At 37.3% G+C, this 22,696-nt stretch overlaps 5 protein-coding genes across 6 annotated transcripts; 1 reads left to right on the plus strand and 4 right to left on the minus strand.

Annotated features, from left to right (window-relative positions):
- Window positions 1-2,966: 2,966 nt before the first annotated feature.
- Window positions 2,967-8,371, minus strand: LOC116014483 (helicase sen1-like). 2 transcript variants are annotated; one of them, XM_031254546.1, is made up of 7 exons: window positions 8,240-8,371; window positions 7,992-8,114; window positions 6,729-7,292; window positions 5,105-6,448; window positions 4,687-5,011; window positions 4,085-4,563; window positions 2,967-3,510 (listed from the first exon to the last, which is right to left on the minus strand). In XM_031254546.1, exons 2-7 carry the CDS (start codon window positions 8,109-8,111, stop codon window positions 3,211-3,213), a joined length of 3,132 nt encoding a protein of 1,043 aa, XP_031110406.1. In that variant the 5' UTR covers window positions 8,112-8,114; window positions 8,240-8,371; the 3' UTR covers window positions 2,967-3,210. The 2 variants fall into 2 exon arrangements, with proteins under 2 accessions (XP_031110406.1, XP_031110407.1); XM_031254547.1 differs by lacking the exons at window positions 7,992-8,114; window positions 8,240-8,371 and having other exon boundaries at window positions 6,729-6,838; window positions 6,945-7,048.
- Window positions 8,372-12,628: 4,257 nt separating this feature from the next.
- On the plus strand, window positions 12,629-15,122 carry LOC116011987 (uncharacterized protein At1g65710-like). The gene is made up of 2 exons (XM_031251440.1): window positions 12,629-13,862; window positions 14,015-15,122. The coding sequence occupies exons 1-2, from the start codon at window positions 12,747-12,749 to the stop codon at window positions 14,933-14,935; spliced, it is 2,037 nt and encodes a 678-aa protein (XP_031107300.1). The 5' UTR covers window positions 12,629-12,746; the 3' UTR covers window positions 14,936-15,122.
- A 49-nt stretch (window positions 15,123-15,171) lies between these two features.
- On the minus strand, window positions 15,172-16,820 carry LOC116011988 (WAT1-related protein At3g02690, chloroplastic-like). Its single transcript, XM_031251441.1, has 5 exons — window positions 16,689-16,820; window positions 16,421-16,570; window positions 15,974-16,145; window positions 15,825-15,885; window positions 15,172-15,628 (listed from the first exon to the last, which is right to left on the minus strand). The coding sequence occupies exons 2-5, from the start codon at window positions 16,508-16,510 to the stop codon at window positions 15,526-15,528; spliced, it is 426 nt and encodes a 141-aa protein (XP_031107301.1). The 5' UTR covers window positions 16,511-16,570; window positions 16,689-16,820; the 3' UTR covers window positions 15,172-15,525.
- A 92-nt stretch (window positions 16,821-16,912) lies between these two features.
- LOC116012394 (WAT1-related protein At3g02690, chloroplastic-like) lies at window positions 16,913-19,471 on the minus strand. Its single transcript, XM_031251925.1, has 7 exons — window positions 18,818-19,471; window positions 18,677-18,724; window positions 18,186-18,308; window positions 17,918-18,067; window positions 17,471-17,642; window positions 17,322-17,382; window positions 16,913-17,125 (listed from the first exon to the last, which is right to left on the minus strand). The coding sequence occupies exons 1-7, from the start codon at window positions 19,376-19,378 to the stop codon at window positions 17,023-17,025; spliced, it is 1,218 nt and encodes a 405-aa protein (XP_031107785.1). The 5' UTR covers window positions 19,379-19,471; the 3' UTR covers window positions 16,913-17,022.
- Window positions 19,472-20,414: 943 nt separating this feature from the next.
- Window positions 20,415-21,493, minus strand: LOC116012312 (NDR1/HIN1-like protein 6). Its single transcript, XM_031251829.1, has one exon. The coding sequence runs from the start codon at window positions 21,424-21,426 to the stop codon at window positions 20,665-20,667; it is 762 nt and encodes a 253-aa protein (XP_031107689.1). The 5' UTR covers window positions 21,427-21,493; the 3' UTR covers window positions 20,415-20,664.
- Between the last annotated feature and the right edge of the window lie 1,203 nt (window positions 21,494-22,696).

Here is a 22,696-nt window from a genome sequence, read left to right on the forward strand (position 1 = left end):
AGCCACCAAATTGTCCCTTGGTGGCACGGGAGTATCTTCCAGGTCAGCAAAGAAATCCTTAAGAGAATTAAGCTGGTCCTTTTCTTTCTTCTTTCTCTTTTGCTTCACATTCCCACCAGTGGCTAAATCTTTCGAATATTTTGAGGATTTATAATTTGGACCATCTGGGGGCAAATTAAGATGGTCCGAGTCACAAAGCACTCCAAAAGGATCAGCCACCTCATTGCAAATGTTAGAGTCTTTATCACAAAGGCCTTGCTGATTCACGTGGTCCTCACCACTATTTCCCACTAAACAATGTTCACCTTCATTAGACAAGCTTTCCTTATCCCCAAAAACACCCTTAAGATTAGCATGTGATGTCTCTCCTTTTTCAAAGGTAAGAGGGATTGAGTCAGACTTTTCAGGTCTCATCTCTAGAGCATCAGTTCCACTTGGAATATTCAAACTATTTTGAATTTCATATGGTATCACATCATCTTCCAGATTTTGGGCGTCTTTTACCGGACTATGCAAGGCTTTATCTTTCTCTCTGTGAAGCAAATTTCTTTCCACTCGACTCAAAGGACAGCTAGCATTAACATGTTTTTCCCCTCCACATCTAGAACAGAATAGAGGTAGGTATTCATAAAAGACTTTTTGAGTCCATAAAGATCCATCTGGCATTCTGAAAGTGATGGAGTCACAAGGCTTGAACGAGCAATCCACATCAACAAGGATTCTAGCAAAATCAGATTTCTTCATTTCTTTCGTGTGTCTGTCCATAAAAATAGGTTTACCAATTCTGGTTGCAATTTTACTTAAAGCTTTGACATGCCAACACTTTTTAGGTAATCCAGGCAGACGAATCCATATTGGTAACACACAAAAATCCTCATTTTTAAGCACAAAACCATCCGGAAGGAAATCAAGAAATAATCTTTTACCATAAACAAAGTAGGGGCCTTCTCCTGCTACTTTATCTCTATCTGCTTCATTCTTAAACCAGAAGATAACATGACCATTCGCTACTTTCTCCAACTTACAATTAACTTTCCAGTAATTAATAAGTTGATAGATAGCAAAAGCTCCTGGAAACCTTCCTGCAAACCTTCCTAACAAGCAAAAGAATTTTTCCTCTTCAATGTTGAAGACTTCATCCTCCCCCAGATCAATAATATCACTATCCGACTCTAACATTTCCAATAAACAATCATCTCCTTCAGGCTCTCGGATAGAGAAGGAAGGCCTACTATTATTCTGGTTGGAGAAAAGATTCTTGGTCACTTTCATATTTCTCTTATCAACCACCTCATTCCCCTCACTTTCTCCATTTTCTCCATTATCAGACAGAGAATCTCTTGACTCATGAGTTCTAGATAAAGCAGGTACTAGACTTCCAAACTGAATTTCTTGTGATAAAATAAGACCCACATCTTTGGCAGCAATATTTAGGTCAATAGAACCTTGAGAAGAGGGGAGGCCATACGTTCCCATACTTACTAAGGTTCTAAGAAGAGAAAGATAACTGCCGGAAACCACTGACAAGATATACGTCGTAGAGGCAGAGACGATTTCCACAAACAAATTCAACGGAAAAAAACCAAAGCATAGATGCCCATAGGCTTCACACTAACAAGGTCAGATAAGAGTAGAGCATACCTGACCCGGCTCTCGGCATCCAAAAACAAGTAGCCAACATCCACACCAAAGCCAGAAGTTAAAATCAATGTAGAGAAAAACACAAGTACGTAATACCAAAACCCAGAATGAACCAAGGATTAATACAGAAGACGAAGACCCATTTTGGGTGGAGCTCTCTAGAGAGAAATGGAAGAATATCTTTCTAGAGAGAGAAACATCTTACCACAAAAAAAGAAGCTCTTATTATTATTATTATTAAGATAAGAAGTTGAATTTTTTTGACAAGCTATGGCTGCCCCCCAACCCCCAGACGAAGGTGGATGGCTGCCTCCACCTTCTGATTTTTTTTTTTAAATTTTTAAAAACAATAATTAAAATATTTTTTATATATAATTTAAAATTATGACATCATATTTAAGGAAAACTTGAAAGTAATTTGTAAAAAATACTATTTGCACAATTTTTAAGTTTTTGTTTTTTTGATGGTCTAATTGTACACTTTTTTGTTCGATAGTTTAATTATACAATGTTCAAGTAGTCTATTTGACACTTTTTCCAATTATATATTAATATAAATTTTGTTTTCGAATAAAAATATTTAAAAAATAAATAAATAAGAAATGAAATGAGAGTGAAGTAAGGACGGTGGAAATTTAGAAAGCTGTGGGAAAAGAAGACGACAAAATGAGGTCGTTACTCATTACTTCATGTTTAGATTTCTTAGTCGTTGAGGCATAAATATACTTAAATGACGACGTTAAACATTAGGCTTATAACTTATTATAATTCAAAACGTTTCTTTAAACATGACTTAAAATTTGAATTCCTTTTTTTTTTTTGGAAATGAATTAAATGAGCCCTTAAACCTTAATAAAAAATGTAATTTCGTCTTTAAACTTTTCTGAACTTGTCATTTTGAAGCATTTAAACCGAATAATCGATTATCCACTTGAAATAACTAGTTATTTGAGTTCCAGCAACAATTCTAGTGACTAAAAAGTTCCAGCAAGTTCCAGCGATCGGACTAGTCGCCTTTTCCACCGCTTGTTGAATTTTTTATTATTTTTTTAAATGACCATGAACAGTGATCAACGATGATCAACAACAATAATTTTACCGATAACCTATTCATTACCGGTAAATCAAACTTATTTGACTCATTTTGACAAATTTAAGTGTTTAATTGCACCTTTTTAAAATTTAAGGGGCTTAATTGCACTTTCGAGTAAAGTTCAAGTGCCTATTTGAACATTTCCCCTTTTTAAAAAAATACAATTTCGAAGGTCCAAAACAATTTATATACTGATAACTACTTGTATATAGTAATGGAAAACTCATTTGTATGCAAAAATATTGGCCCTTAAATCTCACTTATATACTCGGGTAAATCTAATCGTTCAAGGTTCAACAATGTTGGCACCTGCATCCAGAGGCCCTGGAGATAGCATGTAATGGTTGATCCAAAAGAAGATATATACATGTGAAACAGCAAAAATTTCAGAGATGCAAGTGCAATGTGGAGACAAAAAGTACCAGAGCGAGTGCAGGTAAGTCATTGTAAGCTTCCACTCCAGCTATGGTTACGGTTTATCCTTTAAGAGAGAGGCCAGCAAATCGCCCACATAATTGCAGCAGAGGATCAGTCAATGGTCGTATATCCAATACCTTGATAATTCCAGTATGATCGGAAGCCTCCTTTATGGTGTCAAAGGTTGCAAGAATATAGACTAGGCCATCGATCTCATACACCGATGGAGGAGAGCCCTGATTATGCTGAGGCATCAGCCGATCATCTGAAAGCTTCATTAGCAGAGATATTGCCTTTTTACGGACATCTATGCTACTGATTCTTGCCATAGATTTCCAAAAGTTTTCATGGATACTAACCTGTAGCAAACAGAGGTATAAATGCCCTGGAAAAAAACATTTGTAGTTCCTAAGCTAGTAGCGATTTGTAAATCCAATTCATCAATTATGTGGTTTTACAAATGTCATCCTTAATTATCTCCTATACTGGCTATTTTGGTCCCCATGTCACGACAGTCGTCAGTTATGTTTTAAACTTCACACACGTTTTAGTACCGCGTGTCAGCCCTACTTTCATTTTTTACATGGACCAGAACACAATCACCTTTTAAGACGAAACTACCAATTATTGTGGCATGGGGAAAAAATAGCCACTCAAGTTTAAGGATGGCATTTGCAACATCACTTGAGAGACTAGATTGACAAACCACTACTATCTTAGGAGTTAGGAACCAAATTTGCATCTTACCTTATTTCATTCTTTCACCTTTTTCTTATCTGACAACCATTAACATATCCAGAATACTAACACTAGGGATTGGCAATCCTGTCTCTGACAATCTATACATTTTTTTTGTAAGAGAATTGCCAGTTTCTAATCAACTATCACATTTCCAAGTAAATTTTAAAAAATAAAATAAAAAATGAAGCTTACCTGCCATATTGCCTTTTTGAACAGTTGCGATTCTAAATAGATTCTGATATCCAATATGTCAACATCTACCAATGAAGCTGCCATGGCTTTTGCAAGGTTTTTGTCTTCACAAGCATCATAGAAACACTGCCGACTCTTTGCATCATTAAGAACTTGTCTCCAAACAGAGTTGCGGTTTCTAAGAGTTGCTCCATTGCCAAATATCCATAGGGCATACCTTGCTCTAGTCAGAGCAACATTCGCTCTTTGACTGCTAGTAAGGAAGCCAACAGATCCACTCCCATTAGATCGCACAGTTGAGATAATAATTATATCCTTCTCCCCACCTTGAAAGCCATCTACAGAGCGAACATCAACAGAAAAGTTGTTATCTCCATCTGTGCTATATGTCGTACCAAGGTTCTCTTTAATCGCATCAACTTGGGCAGCATACGGTGATATGATACCAACAGTGAGCTTTTGTCTCAACATGGCACATTCTGAATCAAGAAAAAGAAAGGAAATTTTAAAAAAATAATAAAACAATTAAAAAAATATTTTCAAACAGGAACTTCAAAAGTCATTATTTGTCAATAAGGCCTTCATATCTACAACAGGTGTACCTTGGAAGAGGTTTGCAACTACCTCACAAACCACTGCTACCTCGACCATGTTTCTATACTTATGCCCATTTATGACTTCCTCATTTCCACATCGTACATCAATAAAAGAGTAAGTGCCGTACATGTCACCTTGAAGGAAATGCTTCTGATATATTTCACTTTTCACATTTGGAGCATCCAAAATTTGATTTTGGTAGAATACCTTGTTTGGAAATAAGCTTATTGATGGGTGCATTCTATACTGGAGATTGAGAAGGTGCTTCTTGCAACCTAGTGATGCCAACCTTTGGAACAAGCTTCTTCCAAAACCTATCTCTTTACAAATCTGACCACCCAAAAAAAAAGAAGTTATAGAAATAAAAACGAGTTGTGAATTAAATTAACATTGAAAAACCCATTTAATCTAGGATATGCAAACCTCGCTTTTGACCAAGGCAGGCAGTTGCTGGTCATCCCCAAAAAGCATGGCATGACAGAGACCAGGAATTTGCAATGGAATAGTTGATTCACATTCTTTGAGCTGAGCAGCTTCATCAATCACCAACAACTCCACTTCTGTACTGTGTAATTTGATGGAAGAGGAGACAGTGCAGAAAAGCAAGCATGAATTTTCTAAGATTTTTTCTCTTATTGAAAATTCACCTACATTGTCAAAGAAGCGCCTAGGAAGGGATTTGAGAATCTGTAGACACTCATCTTTGACCAATTCCAGCTCAGTAAATCCACTGGCATTTCGTTGCTCACCCCTTCTTTTAACCAGGACTTCTCTTAAGCTACTCCCGGCAGCAGTATAGCTATTTAGTAAACTATGAAGATTTCCCAGTGACTTTAAAGCTTTTGTCATGTCTTTTGCCACTCCCATGGATAGGAGTGAAGTTGGTAAGTGACTTAAAATGTTCACAATACAAAACTTCATAGCCTTTGCTTTACAGTTGAATTTCTTTATCAAAAACTCCTCAAAATTTAATCTGAATATACTTCTAGGAAGGTTCCAGTCCTTCGGAACAGACTTTTTTGCCTGGACACCCCGTCTGGCAATTCTACTCTCCTTTCTGCTTAATTTCAAAGTTTTGGCAATGGTTTCCTGCCATATTCTATTGCTCTCATCACTTTTGAAGCCTTTATCCTTTGCACCATCACAACCATAAGGAATGAAATTGTCTTCATCACTGTATTCTCCATGATCAAATTCAGCAGCAACATCTTCCTCTTGACCATTCATTAAGTACAACTGATATTGCTGTTCAGAGTCTTGAATTAAACACACCAGTGAATCCAATAAATGAGTCCAGCCAGAACTAGGAGCAAAGCACCTTTTTAGGACTATAACACGATGATCAAGAAATACATGAATAAGTTCACTTTCATCATTGAATTTCATCCGTTTTCTGTTCCCAAACAAAACTACATCCCCTAGGCCATAGCCGTAAGAATGAGGGTCAAGTGATTCCATCACCAGTCTCAAAAGCCGCAAAGCAACTTCTACTATTGATACGTTAGTTGGACAACAAGTAATTGTTCGACATTTCTGGCTTAAAAGTGCAAATAACAACGCACATATTGTCTTTGTTTTTCCTGTTCCAGGAGGACCCCAAATTAGTTTGGCTGTACTCTCATGGCGGCAATACTTCATTGCAAAACATTTCTCTATTGCCTCTTGTTGGGATTCATTAAGATCCATAGAGCGAGTGGATGCAAGTACTTGGCCTTTAGAAGCATAATATGTCCCATTTTTTAAGCATTGACTACATCTTTCTTTACTCTGTCAGATGTATATGAAACAGAAAAAAAGCAGAACATCTTTAAGTTGGTTTGTTTGTTGGTCAAGTAAATGAAAATGAAAGTGACACTTCTTCTAATGAACAAATAAGAATGCACTGTTAAAATATAAATCAAAATTAAAAACAAGCAATGGTCATCTCACAACTGAAGCAGAGCAAATGGCTGACAGTCAATTGGGAAAGAATTAGGACAAATCTAAATGCTTTAGCAAATAGCAAGCACACATCTAAGACTGTAATTTAAGAAACCAGGACACTTACAGTAGAATCAGGTTGCAGCACTTTCTCAATGATTTTCAAGTTCCTCTCTTTTGGCACCAAGTTCAATGCAGTCCAAATGCGAATATTTGTCAATATGTTCATAAGGAAAACTGCAAATAGAGTGTTGTTTTCCCTGATTATCTTATTGCCTTGTTCAAGCAATATAGGTTTTGATGATAGAATCCGAAGCTTAATATAGTCTTTTTCATTTGTCACCTTCTGAATTAGGGCAATACAGTAGGGCATTGTGGGCCTGTTGAGATCTTCAACACATTTTGGTCTTACATCTGTAATGGCAATGAGATCTCCCATCTCAGGTTCACGTGACACATCATTCTCAATCTCTGTTGTTTCAATCTCAATAGTGTATTTTGTTTCCCTACACGGCTCATCATACTCAATCTCTTCCTTTTCAGCCTCAATAGACATTATGCTATATGTAGATGCATTTGACACTGTATCTATGCTAGAAGACAAATCAGCATGTGTTTCCTCGATAAGAGGGAGAACAAATGCTCTCATATAAGAAGGTATGGACTGAAATTCAAGAGGTATCTGCTGCACCTGTAAGAATTAAAATAATAAATAAGTTTTGCAAATACTGAAGAGAAGACTTGTAATTCGAATCAACTAAATTATTATTAATTTGAAGTTATCAAGAAGTAGCATTTATCACCTCATATAAAAGACCTGAAGATGATTCAAGTTTATATATCACTTAATAACCAACATCACATAAAACATTTTATTTTGTCTTCATAATGCATTCTGCATCCATGAGTGTAGAGAAATAGGCAAAAGAACTGTAAAGCAAAAGCATCAAATTGGTTATATCTATTGAGAAGTGATTAAGCAACACCCTACTAGAAAAAGTGTTGCATTACTTGCAAAGCTGGTGAGAATGGCCTAAAGCCCTAAAGTAACTTCATGTCAACCTAGAGCAACTTTAAGATTTAAACAACAAAATAAAATGAGTAATAGCAACAATGTGAGAAATTAGATAACAAGTGCAAAATGAAACACAAGATAATAAAAAGTAGAAGAAAAAATTAGCCAAACATTGAAATTAAAATTTCTAGGTTCTTGTAATCTAAGAATTGGCAATGAATGAAACAATTACAAGTATCATGTTGCTTTTTATGACAAATCAATATCAAATGGGCAACAATAAAGCGGAAGAACATCTTCCAATTAAGCGTATCATAGTCAAAGACTAGAATGACCGAAAATAAACACTTCCGAGGGAAAATCGATTACGCAAACCTTGTCCTTGTAAAGGTCCTTGTTAAGAACATCCTCAAAAGACCAAGAAAATACAGCATCTACTAGGTTTTTATGGTGAATAATGGCTTCAGCCTCATCGTCCACCTCCATTTCGGTCATTTCCTGAAAATTATTTTCAAAAAAAAAAAAAAAAAAAGCACACACACACACACAGTGAAGTAGTATTAGTGTCTGCAACTTGCAAGACCAATAATCCAATAATAGATAGAGAGAAAGCGAGAGTATACCTCAAGTGCTGTTATGGCCTTGTTTTCACTACAATAAAATTCTTCTTTGCTATTTGCGATCTCTCGTAGCAAGGTTTCAGACTTTCAGTGGTGAGCAAACGAAAAAGGGAAATTTTCACTATACGGAATAACAAGGGAAAATGCAATGGTAAGACCTCTGGTAACAGGTTTGCTCCACATTACGTGTGATTACTTTAGGTAATAAAATAATCTCTAAGTAGTCGTGTTTACTGGCTTGTGATTTAGTGACTCTCGCTAGTAAAGGTTATAGATTCGAGTTTTAGTGAAGATACTATTGATTCTTTGTTTTAATATTATATTGTGACAAAGTTATAGAATTCAAAACAAAAAATTATGTCTACGTTTCAATTTCGGTTTCAAACCGGTGATCTCTGAATTTTGATTCTGGAATTAACCGAATCAAAATTGGAATATTGTATAAAGATTTCACATCTAATTTTGGAACTACCGATTGAGCCGATTTTTTTTTAATTCTATTTTGTATTTTTAACATTGTCCAAATTCAACAATTAATTTTTTCTTAGAAATTTTCCATTATAAAATGTTTCTAAAATGATTATATGAAATATTGTATAAAGAGAATGATGAGGGATGAGGAAAAATAAAAGGATAAAAAAAAAAGAGTTGACACTAAAAGTAAATAATAATAAAGTTGTGTACGCACCCGCTGTTACAATGCAATATCTGTTCATAAGTCATAATTACTGAAGCACAAAGAGTCAATATCGTTTCCAATGAGACTCGAACCCACCCCCTTCCATATGTGAGTGCAACCGGGTGTCACTAGAACATAAGGTCTTGGCATTGCCTTTTTATAATAGAGTTAACTTCATTTTTGGTCCTAGATTTATCGGTGGCAGTCCACTTTTAATATTTTTTTTTATCAGAGCATCTACATTTGGTCCTAGTATTACTGTGGTAGGATCGTTTTGGGTCTCCGTCAACAAAATCGTTAAAATGTCTTAAATATAAAGACATTTCAATCATTTTTATATAAAGTGAGTTGACCTGGCTATATTGTTGTGTTTATTATTATTATTATTATTATTATTTTGAAAAATTCGTAATTGAATACGAAAATGGCTTTTTATTTAATGGCATTAAAATTGTTTTGTTGATAGAGGATAAAAAATGGTCATACCACAATAATACTATGACCAAATGTGGATATTCTAATAAAAATGGACTAAAATTAAAATAGACTACCACCTATAAATCCATGACAAAAAATGAAATTAACTCTATATATATATATTAATGGGCCCCACAAAAAATTAAGGTTTTGTAGTGAGACTTCAAATTTCTCTCTTTCACATCATGCTTGTCCCCCACAAAAAATTACCTAAAAACTACTAATGTGGACGCTTAAAGAAAAGTATGTGAATTATAATATCGCTGATAGCGTGTATGGGTGTTAGAGCCGTCAAAACGGGCTTAGCCCGCCGGGTTAGCTCGTCCCGCCCCGCGAAAAGGGCGAGGGGCTTTAATATTTTGGACCCGTATTTTGGCGGGCTTTTTAGCCCGCCCCCGCTTAACTCGCGGGCTTAACAGGGCGGGCTTGGCGGGCCAACGGGGCCCGCCAAATATATAATAAAAATTTATTAAAATAAAATACAACAGTAATAAATAAATAAATAAATAAATAAATATATATATATATATATATATATATATATATATATATATATATATATATATATATATATATATATAATGAAGTTCAAAATAATTTAGTATTTGTTATTTACTTCTGGATTAATACATTATGTATTTGATTATTTATTTGTTATTATTGTGTTTAAAAATTTACAAATGCATTAATATATGTTTAAAATATCCAAATTATTTTAGTATACACTTATTACTTTTTTTATACTCGTATTAATTTTTATTTAAATTTAAAATTGTAAAATTAGGTAGGCCCCGCCAAGGCCCGCGGGTTTAAGGCGGGGCGGGGCGGGTCAACCTCCCATAGGCCCATATTTTGGCGGGCTTTTTAGCCCGCTCCCGCCATATGGCGGGCTTTGGCGGGGCGGGGTCCGCCGGCCCGTTTCGACAGCTCTAATGGGTGTAAGGGTTTAGAACTATATTACAAAACAAAAGATTATGAAGTAAGAATGTATTAATAAAGTGAGTACAAATTGATCTAAAACAAGCCAAAGTTGTTCTATTGGATGCAATATAAGAGTCTAATACAATGAGTAACAACAAAGGAGTCCAATTGGCTAGGCATAGGTGAACTATTTATACTCGATTTCATCCAGTGCCATGATAATTTCAGTAAGTGAGCTTCATATAGTGAAGTACTGAAATAGCATGTCCCCATTGGCAGGTTAGGGATAAGCTACGTAACACTTTCTTTTGTCAGTGACTTATTGAGTCAATCTTAACTCCCAAATACTCTATTAACTTGACAATCGCAAACCTATTAAATTAGTCAGTTGATTGTCATCTACTCCATCTGGTCCTAACGGTTCTAATAATTTATTATGCCATTATCCCTGTTTATTTGGGTTTATTGCTCGTGTTATTTGGTTAACTAAGATGCTCTATATGTTAATATATGTCTATCAGTTACATTATCTTTTGTACTGTAAAACTATATAGACTATATATACAAATTGTAACATTCTAAGCTCTATGTATCTCTAACATAATGCGTCATGTCATGGAATCCAGGCGATGAATGTGAATATGCAACCCCGGCCCTAAAGCAGCCAAAGTGCTTGCGTGATGTATTGAGTCAAAATGTGAAGAGTGAAGACACCTAAACATAATTGGAGATGAGAGGGTAGGCGAAGTACTTACTATCTACATCATAAATTCATAGTCCTTTTCCTATACGGCATGACAGCATAGTCCTACCAAACACTTCAACTACAAATACAATTTTGGATCTCAACTACTGTGGCCCACATGCTCTTCACTCAACCAGATCACACGACCGTTGCAAGCAAGCTTAAAAGATTCTCCTTACCAGAGTGGATCAAGATTCCCACCTGCTACCTTTGCATATTCGTATTCCAGGAATGTCCATTTTTTGAACTGGTCAATTGAATTCAATGCCAAATTTAATCCAACCGTTTTCAAGAAAATAAAGACAATTTTACAAACCCAAAGCTGAGTTGTGCAAGTTAATGCCATTTTTAGTTTCTCTTTTGAATATAATGACATTACTATTTTTAGTTCTTGACTTTAAAATCAACCAATTCTAGTCTGTTTGATTTTATGTAAGATGGTTGTTTGAGAAAAACGTTAAAAACATAGCCTCATTTATCCTAAACAGTTAGTCATCCCAAATTTGGAAGTGCAATAAGAATGTTTTACTGTTTTAGGATGTGAAAACTATATTGTAACAACTTGGAATGATTTAGTTTGTTTTTCTTCAAATTTAAGATGATATAGGGGATAGGATAATGAAATTAAGATTTGACCCTATCAACAAATCAAAAGTAACAACCCAATATTTGAATGACCAAAATTGGTCAATTCTAAAGTGGATGATCAAAAGCAATAAAAATTACAGAATACTATACTTGGAGAACTAAAAGTATTGTTAACTTTGGAACGGGGTGTGACAAATAACTTCAAAATTTTCTATCATGGTGTCTACAATGAACAAATTTAAACATTCTTTTGGTAAAATTTGAACTCACATATTGCAGATTTGCAGTGTAGTTATCACATTTTATTTTAAATTGGTCAAATCAAGTGAGATATGTTCGAGTACAATCGTAACATGTTACTAAACCAAAATATGGAGGAAACAAATGTTTAAGAGCATCTCCATCAATGGAGAATAGAGAAATAATGGCAGAGAATGAACTTGTGAATATCTTCAAAACTGATGTAGGAGATAGTTTATAAGGGATGAATTCACTCTGCAAATCACAAAATATTGTCAGAAAAAAGAAAAAAAAAAGTGAAGCATCAGTGCGCGCCTGCGCTTGGCGCGCACTGCCGCCCCAGCGGGCGACTGTTATACACCTTTTATGTTTTTTTTTAATTCTTTTTTATGTTTAATGTCAGATTTAGTTCTGTTTTCTTTTTTCTTTTTTTTCTCCCACATTCTCTTTCCTAATCACACTTACAAAAACTTCTCAATTACTGCGAAAACACCCCAGATAAGGATGCTTTAAAAGCAAGGGTGGCAGGTACCTGACAGCGTTATTATATGTTTTTTTTTTTTTTCAAAAACCCCATGAAAGAACCGATAACGGCTCTATTCTCATGTTGTTGGCTGGCCCGCCTATGAGTCAAAATTTTGAAATCCATTCACTCTCACTCTCTCTCTCTCTCATTCCATTTTAAAATCAGTGGTTTTCTTGAACTCTGGACCCCCCTTTTCTTCATCTTTTTCTCCAAAAGCTCTCTTCTCAAATTCTCTCATCCGTTAGAGGCTTTCAAGCTTCGAGTTTTCAACATCCCTTCACTTCTCCCTACTGTAATTTTCCCATTTCTCCCTTCTTTGGAAGGAATAAGAAAAATGGGTACTTGTTTTAGCAAGAAGAGCGCTTCTTCTTCTAGTTCTGTTTCTGCTCCTGCAGTTTCGCAGTCTACAATTCCTTCGAAACCCAAGCAAGAAACCAAATCCCTAAATTCAAATCCTCCTCCCCTGGTGAAGAAATCTGAAGAGGGGACTGTGAAGAAGGAGATTTTCGTCATTAAACACCGGAAGAGCCACGAGGTGGACCGGGAAGAAAAGGGTGATTCCAAGAAGACTGCTGAGGTTTCTGAGCCGGTAAGGAGCGGTGGAATTAGCAGTGGGTCGGGTAAGGAGGACGGGATAGTGGTATCAGCTCCGGTGAGGACTTCGAGCTGTACTAAAGAAGAGGTGGACGCTATATTGATCCAATGTGGGAGGCTTAGCCGCAGCTCTTCTACTGGAAAGGCTGCCTTTTCAGGCTCCATTGGATCTTCTACCAAGAAATACTCTGGTTCTAAGAGGAGTTACGATTTCGACAATGAAAATGGAGGGGAAAACCCGGAGGAGGAGAATGTTGAAGGGGAAACAGAGAGGCTCCACAGGCACAGACAACGACAGCGTCAGCCGAGGGGGAGCGCTAGCCCTTCTTCGTCGTCCCGAAGAAGGACTCCCAGTAGGGAAAGAGAGCAGGCAACACAACAGCAGCAGCAGAGATCTGGGAGCAGAGAAAGAGGTAGCAGTAATGGAGGTGGGAGAAGGGTGAGCAGATCTCCTGGGAGAAGATCTGAATCACCCATAACAGTTGCTTCTGGGAATGGCAATGGGAGGCCTGGAAAGATGGTTTCTGTGCCTGCCACTGTTTCATCTCTGGCAATGGATAAGAGCATTGATGCTGGTGAGCCCATTTCAGCTTCAGCTGTCAAGAGGATTCAGGTGAAGAGAAATGTGGGTATGGGTGGTGCTGACGGTTCAAGAACCGCTGCATCTCCCCGTGCCCGCTCCCCTGCCAGAACTTCTGCAAGGGTTTCGAATGAGAACCAGCCCGTATCCCTTAGCCGAAGCAATTCTAGGAAAGCCGAACACTCTCCTTACAGAAGAAACCCTCTGAGTGAGATTGACACCAATGTTGTCATTGAACCAGGAACTAAGCCTGCCAAAAACACCACTCTCTCTCAGGTATTCTCACTCTTCTCACTCTCATAGTTTTGCTTACCAAGTTGGTCAGACTGTTGATTTGGTAATCACTGGCCTGATTGGCCAGTGGGAGCGGTCTGTTGGCCTTCTTGTTATAGTATATGCGTTCTTAATATATTTTCTTGATGATTCAGGTGCAGAAGATGAATGGTGATAATATAAGCAATGGGAAAGTGCAAGGAACTGGTAACAAGGTTAGCTGCAAGGAGCAGCAGGTGATAATGGAGGAGGCTAAAGCAGTCCAAGCACTTGGTGGGAATGTTGCAGTGAATGTTGTTGTTCCAGGGTCTGAAAGCCTTAAACCTCAGGGAGTAACAAGAAGCAGGTCGTCTAGGTTGTCGCGTGACTTAGACATTAACCCCGAAGCTCTATTGAACTCGAATTCCAACCAAAACTACACAGCATTATTGCTAGAAGACATCCAAAACTTTCACCAAAAGAACACCCCTAACGCGCCAGCTTTTAGCCTCCCGGCTTGTGTCACCAAGGCCTGCTCGATTCTTGAGGCCGTGGCTGACCTCAACTCCACCACTAGCTCCAATCTCACCAATGCTTTCTCCGAGGACAGAAGAAGAAACTTCACATCGGAGCAGTTTGTCAAGAATGATAATGGAGTAAACCCTCCTGGAAAGAAGAGGTCGGGGGCGAAAGATCCATTCATGGAGTCTGAGGTAGCTGTAGGTGATGATTTAATGGAGCCTAGCATTCACAAGTATGTCACCATGAGACGGGGAAATGTCGAAGGGGGTGACACCGAAGATCAAGAATCCTCGGGAAGCAACAGTTTTGTGAGCGGTCAGCCTCATTGGCTTTCGCCTGCCTCCTGGGAACCAAATTCTGGTGACTCAACTTCAAGGTCTTATTACAGCAGGGATGATAACCGGAGCCCACTAGGCTTTCAGAGGAATGCTGTTTCCGAGCCAAGCCATGAAATGGATGAAGGTAAGAGGAGGTTGGCTGCAAAAAAGCGGGATCTTGAGAACCAGCAAACTGGAATAGGGCATGGCAAAGTTGGATCCAGAGGCCTCCATGTATCACCTATGGCCACAAGTTGAGCATAGCAACTATAATCTATTAGAGTTTTAGCTGTGCTTTGGTTTGAGAATATATTTGTGTTTGTGCTTTGCAAACTTGCAACTCAGGTTGCTCTTTCAAGGGATTGGTTAGGTAGAATCAGTTATTGTTCTTTGTATAACTGGAAGTCAATGAACATGTCAGTTTCAGCCATATTTTCTTTTTTAATTTTATATGAATCAATAAATTAGTACAGCATTCATACTTGGGCACTTGGTACAGAAATGGCCTTCATTGAATTTCAGAGAGGACTAGTCTTTAGACACTTTACAATCTTAAGCTCCTTCCCAAAATTCTAACTACACTGTAAAAACTTGACAGATATATATTCTTCACTTTTGCAAGTGCTTCTTTCAGCCTATTAATAGCACCCAAAGTGCCATTTTTATTTACAGCATATGGAAATATGTACAAGTAAAAAAAAAAAAAAAAAAAAAAAAAAAACCTGCTCCTTGCTCCTGTTTTCGCACACGTGAGGTATTGTTGTTCAATGGCCTCCTATCCTGACTTGACAGATTAGATTGTTCAAAGTTCAAACGTCTGTAGAAGAATTGATCCAACTAACGAGATTTCACGCTTCATCGCTTTTATAGTTAACCATGTAAATTGCTCCCACAGTTACCAGTGCACCGACCAATTGAACAGGTGTGAAGGTCTCACCAAGATATATGAACCTGATATTATAGGTGTAGTTGATGAATGTATTCATAACATATCCCACAGTTCACAGCATTTGAAGCAATTAAGCAAATATACCAACCAAAAATCAGTTGTTCATTTCTAATTATGTATTATTAGAGCTTGTAATTATTTATAACTCAAGTAGTAGAGTGCATTTGATAGATTTATTGTTCTGTCTAGATATCTTACCCAAATATTGAAGCAAACATGGGAGTCAAAAAGGTTAGAGAGCAGAGCTTTGTAAGGCTGCCTGCAATGCATTTAGACAGTCGGTCAAAGATGACGTAAAATCTGGATGGTTAAACGGTATGGCTTTTGTAATTTGAAGCTAAACTGACCTCTTGTGGCATTATAGAAGTACACACCATAGCTTAAGGCACTTCCAAAAACCGAGGTATATAGCAGTGCCAAAACATCACTTGAAGTAAGCTCCTTCAAACTCCCGTTAAGGGCAGGATCGTGATTAAGTACTGAGAAAGCCACCAGAGGGAGGCCACCAATAACCATATGCTGCAATAAAGATTGTACTAACCAATGATCTCAAAATTTACCAAACTTTGGGAAAGGGAACAGGAAGTATGGACATTTGTGTAGGAAAAGAAGGGAGCTGTTTGCTTAAAGAAGTTCAAGTTGAGCTATAACTAAGAGAAAAAGGAAGTGATAGACCTAGGGCATGGATAGAGCGTGGAACGGTTAAACGCACCCAACTCATTCATTGACTTTGGGAATAGTGGTTACGGAAACAACATTTTTTATGATGAAGAACTAAGTTATAAAAGGCTCACCCATCCAGTAGCCATGATTGGATCTGAGTACTTGGAAACCCAACGGACCATAACTGTGCCAACTGCCATGCTTTGTGCCGCAAGAAGCATCCACCACTCTCCACTTCCCCAAAGTGAAAAGCTTCTTTCATCAAATGTTAGGGCAGGCAACTGTATGAAATATTGAAATCATAAAAGAAATTGATGCCAAAAAATAATCAATCACTAGTATATGCTAAGTTACTTAGTAGGTATTCAAGAATATAGCACATCATGAAACACGACATACCTCAAGAAGCAAAAGACCTATAACCCCAAGTACAAGCCCTGCAGCTCCAACGAATCCAATAGACTCACCAAATAACAAAGCAGCAAGTATAGCCACTGTCAGAGGCTGTGAATCAATAATTACCTGAAACAATCAAATTCCTAAATGGTGTCAAGTCTAGTTTAGCTGAAGAGACANAAAAAAAAAAAAAAAAAAAAAAAAAAAAAACCTGCTCCTTGCTCCTGTTTTCGCACACGTGAGGTATTGTTGTTCAATGGCCTCCTATCCTGACTTGACAGATTAGATTGTTCAAAGTTCAAACGTCTGTAGAAGAATTGATCCAACTAACGAGATTTCACGCTTCATCGCTTTTATAGTTAACCATGTAAATTGCTCCCACAGTTACCAGTGCACCGACCAATTGAACAGGTGTGAAGGTCTCACCAAGATATATGAACCTGATATTATAGGTGTAGTTGATGAATGTATTCATAACATATCCCACAGTTCACAGCATTTGAAGCAATTAAGCAAATATACCAACCAAAAATCAGTTGTTCATTTCTAATTATGTATTATTAGAGCTTGTAATTATTTATAACTCAAGTAGTAGAGTGCATTTGATAGATTTATTGTTCTGTCTAGATATCTTACCCAAATATTGAAGCAAACATGGGAGTCAAAAAGGTTAGAGAGCAGAGCTTTGTAAGGCTGCCTGCAATGCATTTAGACAGTCGGTCAAAGATGACGTAAAATCTGGATGGTTAAACGGTATGGCTTTTGTAATTTGAAGCTAAACTGACCTCTTGTGGCATTATAGAAGTACACACCATAGCTTAAGGCACTTCCAAAAACCGAGGTATATAGCAGTGCCAAAACATCACTTGAAGTAAGCTCCTTCAAACTCCCGTTAAGGGCAGGATCGTGATTAAGTACTGAGAAAGCCACCAGAGGGAGGCCACCAATAACCATATGCTGCAATAAAGATTGTACTAACCAATGATCTCAAAATTTACCAAACTTTGGGAAAGGGAACAGGAAGTATGGACATTTGTGTAGGAAAAGAAGGGAGCTGTTTGCTTAAAGAAGTTCAAGTTGAGCTATAACTAAGAGAAAAAGGAAGTGATAGACCTAGGGCATGGATAGAGCGTGGAACGGTTAAACGCACCCAACTCATTCATTGACTTTGGGAATAGTGGTTACGGAAACAACATTTTTTATGATGAAGAACTAAGTTATAAAAGGCTCACCCATCCAGTAGCCATGATTGGATCTGAGTACTTGGAAACCCAACGGACCATAACTGTGCCAACTGCCATGCTTTGTGCCGCAAGAAGCATCCACCACTCTCCACTTCCCCAAAGTGAAAAGCTTCTTTCATCAAATGTTAGGGCAGGCAACTGTATGAAATATTGAAATCATAAAAGAAATTGATGCCAAAAAATAATCAATCACTAGTATATGCTAAGTTACTTAGTAGGTATTCAAGAATATAGCACATCATGAAACACGACATACCTCAAGAAGCAAAAGACCTATAACCCCAAGTACAAGCCCTGCAGCTCCAACGAATCCAATAGACTCACCAAATAACAAAGCAGCAAGTATAGCCACTGTCAGAGGCTGTGAATCAATAATTACCTGAAACAATCAAATTCCTAAATGGTGTCAAGTCTAGTTTAGCTGAAGAGACACCAAAGCAAATGCTTTAACCCCAGTTCAGCAAAGAAAAACAAACAGAGACCTTTAACTGTCTTTACAATTCAAATAAGAGCACGGAACATAACAAACTTAACTCATAGGCACAGCAAGTCATGTATAGAGTATGTTAAAGTGAGAATTTAGATGTGTCTCACAATTCACAAAGAACTTATGAAGTATAACTAGATTAGAAGCTCTGTTAATTTTGTTGCAACAATTGGAACATAAAAACAATGACTTTGCCAAACATAACTTGTTCAAGAACTCAGATTTGAAGATGCAAAACTCTCTAGATTAGTTCAACATACACTGCCTAAACCAGCTGATGTCTTCTCCAACCCCTCAGCAAGAAAACCCTGTCCACCATTGGAGAAAAAAGAAAAGAGGAAGGTTAATCAATACTCTCAAATTATCAACACACACTAATTTCAAAGCACAAGAATGAAAACCTGAAAGCAAGCAGCATCAATTAGGGCAAAAAGTGTGATGGAAAACCAAGCATTAAACCCAGAAGGGAAATTCCGGCCCCGTGAAGCAGCAAAGCCCACCACAAGCATACCAGCAGGAATCAACCGGAATGCAGAGACAAAAAAAGGCCCAGTCTTGGGCAAAACCTCCTTCATTGCCACCATAGCCGTGCCCCAGAAGAAGAAAGGCGAAACTAGCAAAGCCCACTCCCATATTTCCCCCAACAAATCTCGACTTTTGAGCTCCGAGTTCTCGGAAACTCCATCTGAAGGCGTGACGCGGCACTCCACGTCCAGGCCAGTACCCACACACTCCACTTCTGAGTCTGAGGATTGGGATTTCTCTTCCAAATTGGAACCCGTCGTCTTGGCCTTGATATAACACCGGAGATTCTTGCTACCATATGAAGAAAGACTTCGTCTTTGAATAAGAAGACGGTTATAGCGCAAAGGGCTAGCCAAAGAAGTAGCTTTTCCGCCATTAATGGCAGCAGTGAGAGAACAGCAACAAGCTGGAGGAGAAGAAAATGATATCAATGCCATTCTCCAACTACTTTCTGTACTCTGATTGTTAGTTCTTAGTTTCTTCCATTGATTTTAGCCTCTGAAAGTACAGAAGAAAACTACTGTTGTAATTTGTAAAAGAGAAAAGAAAGAAAAAAAATCTCGAAGGAGTGGTCAGATTAATGTCCACCATGATACCATCAACAAGGCCGGGTAATATGAAAACAGAATACATAGCCCATTTTAGAGCGGGCTTCAGCCCATTATAGGAAGTATGGGCCTGATTAAGTAGTTTAGCCCACATTGAAAAATAAGCAAATTATACATGAATCAGATCTACCTTACATTGTTATCATACTATGTGTCACCAATTATCAAGTATTTGTTTACATGTACATAAACTGTGTTAACCGTAAGTACAAAATAAAGGTACATAATTTTTGTATTAGGGCTCACAATGCAATATGAACTCTGGTCCATGATATAACAATTAGAAAAAATAAAGGAGAATATATTTATAAGGTCATAAGTTAGACTAGCTAATTGATTGAATTCAATATTTTTACCTATGTGCATTATAGTCCAATTGAGTGGCATTGGCACAATGTTAGATTATATTACACCGCTTGCACTAATTGGTGTAGTTAGTCAAGTGTTACAATTGTTTAAATTATTAGTTGTTCAGATCAATCGTATAATGAATTGATTAAGAGTGTTTTACTATATAATTATTCAGTCAAATCTACTATAATTGTCTCCCAACTATCTATTCAACTCCGGTATATCTTAAGCGTGTGCTGAACTGTTCAGCTTAATTACTTGTCGAAATATTCTACCCCTTCAAAATGCTTCAATTTTTATATATCCACCATACTGGTTTAAAATACAATTACTGGACTTTTTCAACACAGAATTACATACTTGGGGTGACAAAATCAATTTATTCAAATATTAAATTAAATATATGCCCAGCACCTTGTACTTAATTCACACTTATTTAACATATATTAAACTCTAATAGAGTTGATAGTAATCAAAAGAATTAATATATACTCTGTATAAAATAACAATAAAATTAAAGAAGAAGGAAATTTATTATACATAGCATACTAACAAATAGAAGCTAGTGGTACATTCTATAAATATACAATACAGATGATGTGTGTATATATAGCGAGTATATCATCATCATTATTATCCCAAGAAAAAAACAATATAATCTCCTCCAAATGATAATCTATGAAGAAAGCCTTCAAAAAAATGCATAATAATATGAAAAAATAATATAAAAAGTGATGATGACGTGAAAAAACCAGACCCATAGCCTAGAGTCTAAAGCGAAACTTGCAACTGCTATCCCTAACCCGGATAACACTATCCTGGTTCAAGCTATCCACATTCACCCTGCACTTCACCAGGAACTTCCATTTCATGAGCTTCAACTTCCCCACCTTAAGCTTCACCGGAACCTTCACCCGGAGGTTCAACGGGATAGTTCCGGTCTGTTGCTGCGCCTGCAGGGACTGCAGCAGCCCGGAGGCGTTGTCCGTTTGTCCGCTCAAATTCACGCTCAGCACGGTGGTGTTACGGTGGCCCTGGTAAAACTTGGGGAGTGAGCCTTCACAGAGCTTAGTCCCGGCGTAGAAAACGCTGAGGTTGCTGCCGCCCTCGTAGTAGATTCCGATCTTCTTGTTGGGGTTTCTGGCCGTGATGTTGACGTTGAACGTGGCGGAGAGGCTGTTGTCGTTGTTGAGGTTGAGCTGCGTGATTCTCAGGGTGTCGACGGAGTATTTAGGGATTTTGGGGCGGAAAATTAGGTATAGGATGCCGGCCGACGCGGCTATGGCGACGATGAGGAAGAAGAGAAAGCAGCACGTGCAACACACGCATCTCCCGCAGCAGCTTCTTCTCTTTGGTGGCTTTGAAGGCGAGTATGGGATTGTCCGCCGTAACGGCGGCGGTTGCTGCTCCGGGTCGCCTTTCTCTGATGACCGGAAAGAGCCTCGGGGCACCAGCGGAGCTGTGGGTCGGGGCGACCTCTCCGGATCCGCGTCCGGGACCGGATGAATTCTCTGCTGATCTGCCATGGATTATTTGGATTTGTTTAGCTAGGTTGCATGTACTATATAAATATACAATGGAGAGAGAGAGAGAGAAAGCTCAAGACTTTTGATTGTATATATAGATTTCTTTTGTCCTTTTTAAATATAAAAACAATAAATAAATAGATAGTCATAATGTATATGTAATAATACTTGAGTGGGATTATTATTCATTATTGAAGCTTCCCTATTTTGACTTTTAGGAAGAGAGAGGTTGAGGTGTCCCTCTCCCACAAGTTTATGCTTTAGATAGCTTTCACATTCATCAATTAATGTCTCTAAGCCAAATATTTCATACTTACAATTCCCTAACTTGGTCAATAACTTTTTTTTTTCAAAAAAAAAAGAAAAACACAAGAAACACTGCATATATTAATTAGAACCATCAATAGAAATTATATCCAAAAGAGATCAGAGTCCAGATGAAAAGTTAATCAGGTCATTCCCTACAATCAACATTGAATAAGGTTTCTCTAATCTCTAGCTAATATGTGAATCGTTATGAATATCTTCAAGATTAAATCAAAAGAGGAATTAATACTAGGATTGCCAAGACCTTGGATGACAAATAGGGCATCTGTTTTCACCTGCATTGCATCAATATTCAAGATTTTCAAGAACTTAATTGTTTGTTGCTATTTTTTTTTCTAAAGGTAAATTTGACAATAATGAAATGTATTGTACTTATTATTATAAATAGAAAGGTACGGTGATATTTTTATAAATAAAGATCATTCTATTTAAAAATATTATCATCTCAACCCTTTTAGTTAATAATAGTAGGCGCTTTACCTTTTAACATTGTAGAAGTTCTTACAATTTTTATTGTCTAGAAGACTAAATTAAAACACACTTTCTTAGACATATTTTTTATTTGTTATCTTAAAGAAAAAAAATGTAGTTTTACTCTTTGAATTATGCAACTTTAATCATTTTAATTCATGTTTTTTAGCCATGGTAGAATACATAGCCAACCTTTAAAAAAATTACAATTTTTATCTCTCAAACAACAAAACTGTAAATCATCATTAGAAAAATTATATTCAAAAATTATATCCAAGATTAGAGAAGGCTGTCCAGTTGATGTGCCTTCTCCGGCGAATGGAGAAAGCAACCAACGTGGTCGCCTTCTCCAAATGCAACTGGCGGTTGTTTGACGGTCGCTTGCTTTTGATTTCAAAATTTGTCAAAAATTGGTTGGAGGTTCGCCTGAGATGTCAAAGGGTCATCGAAGGATTGACAGAACCCTAGTGAC

Source organism: Ipomoea triloba, chromosome 3, assembly GCF_003576645.1.
Source record: "Ipomoea triloba cultivar NCNSP0323 chromosome 3, ASM357664v1".
NCBI classification, from domain to species: domain Eukaryota; kingdom Viridiplantae; phylum Streptophyta; class Magnoliopsida; order Solanales; family Convolvulaceae; genus Ipomoea; species Ipomoea triloba.

Bases quoted from the DNA above. Each gene is read 5' to 3' on its own strand.
- LOC116014483 (XM_031254546.1), bottom strand. From the start codon at position 8,111: ATGACCGAAATGGAGGTGGACGATGAGGCTGAAGCCATTATTCACCAT. The intron at 6,449-6,728 runs GTAAGTGTCCTG...TACATCTGACAG, and splicing joins TGCTGCAACCTGATTCTACT to AGTAAAGAAAGATGTAGTCA. The intron at 3,511-4,084 runs GTAAGCTTCATT...TGTTTGCTACAG, and splicing joins TCAAAAAGGCAATATGGCAG to GTTAGTATCCATGAAAACTT.
- LOC116011987 (XM_031251440.1), top strand. From the start codon at position 12,747: ATGGGTACTTGTTTTAGCAAGAAGAGCGCTTCTTCTTCTAGTTCTGTT. The intron at 13,863-14,014 runs GTATTCTCACTC...TTGATGATTCAG, and splicing joins AAAACACCACTCTCTCTCAG to GTGCAGAAGATGAATGGTGA.
- LOC116011988 (XM_031251441.1), bottom strand. From the start codon at position 16,510: ATGCTTCTTGCGGCACAAAGCATGGCAGTTGGCACAGTTATGGTCCGT. The intron at 16,146-16,420 runs GTGAGCCTTTTA...TCTTTATTGCAG, and splicing joins CAATCATGGCTACTGGATGG to CATATGGTTATTGGTGGCCT. The intron at 15,886-15,973 runs GTCAGTTTAGCT...AATGCATTGCAG, and splicing joins CTTCTATAATGCCACAAGAG to GCAGCCTTACAAAGCTCTGC.
- LOC116012394 (XM_031251925.1), bottom strand. From the start codon at position 19,378: ATGGCATTGATATCATTTTCTTCTCCTCCAGCTTGTTGCTGTTCTCTC. The intron at 18,309-18,676 runs GTATGTTGAACT...TGATTGTTTCAG, and splicing joins CATCAGCTGGTTTAGGCAGT to GTAATTATTGATTCACAGCC. The intron at 18,068-18,185 runs GTATGTCGTGTT...TATTTCATACAG, and splicing joins TAGGTCTTTTGCTTCTTGAG to TTGCCTGCCCTAACATTTGA.
- LOC116012312 (XM_031251829.1), bottom strand. From the start codon at position 21,426: ATGGCAGATCAGCAGAGAATTCATCCGGTCCCGGACGCGGATCCGGAG.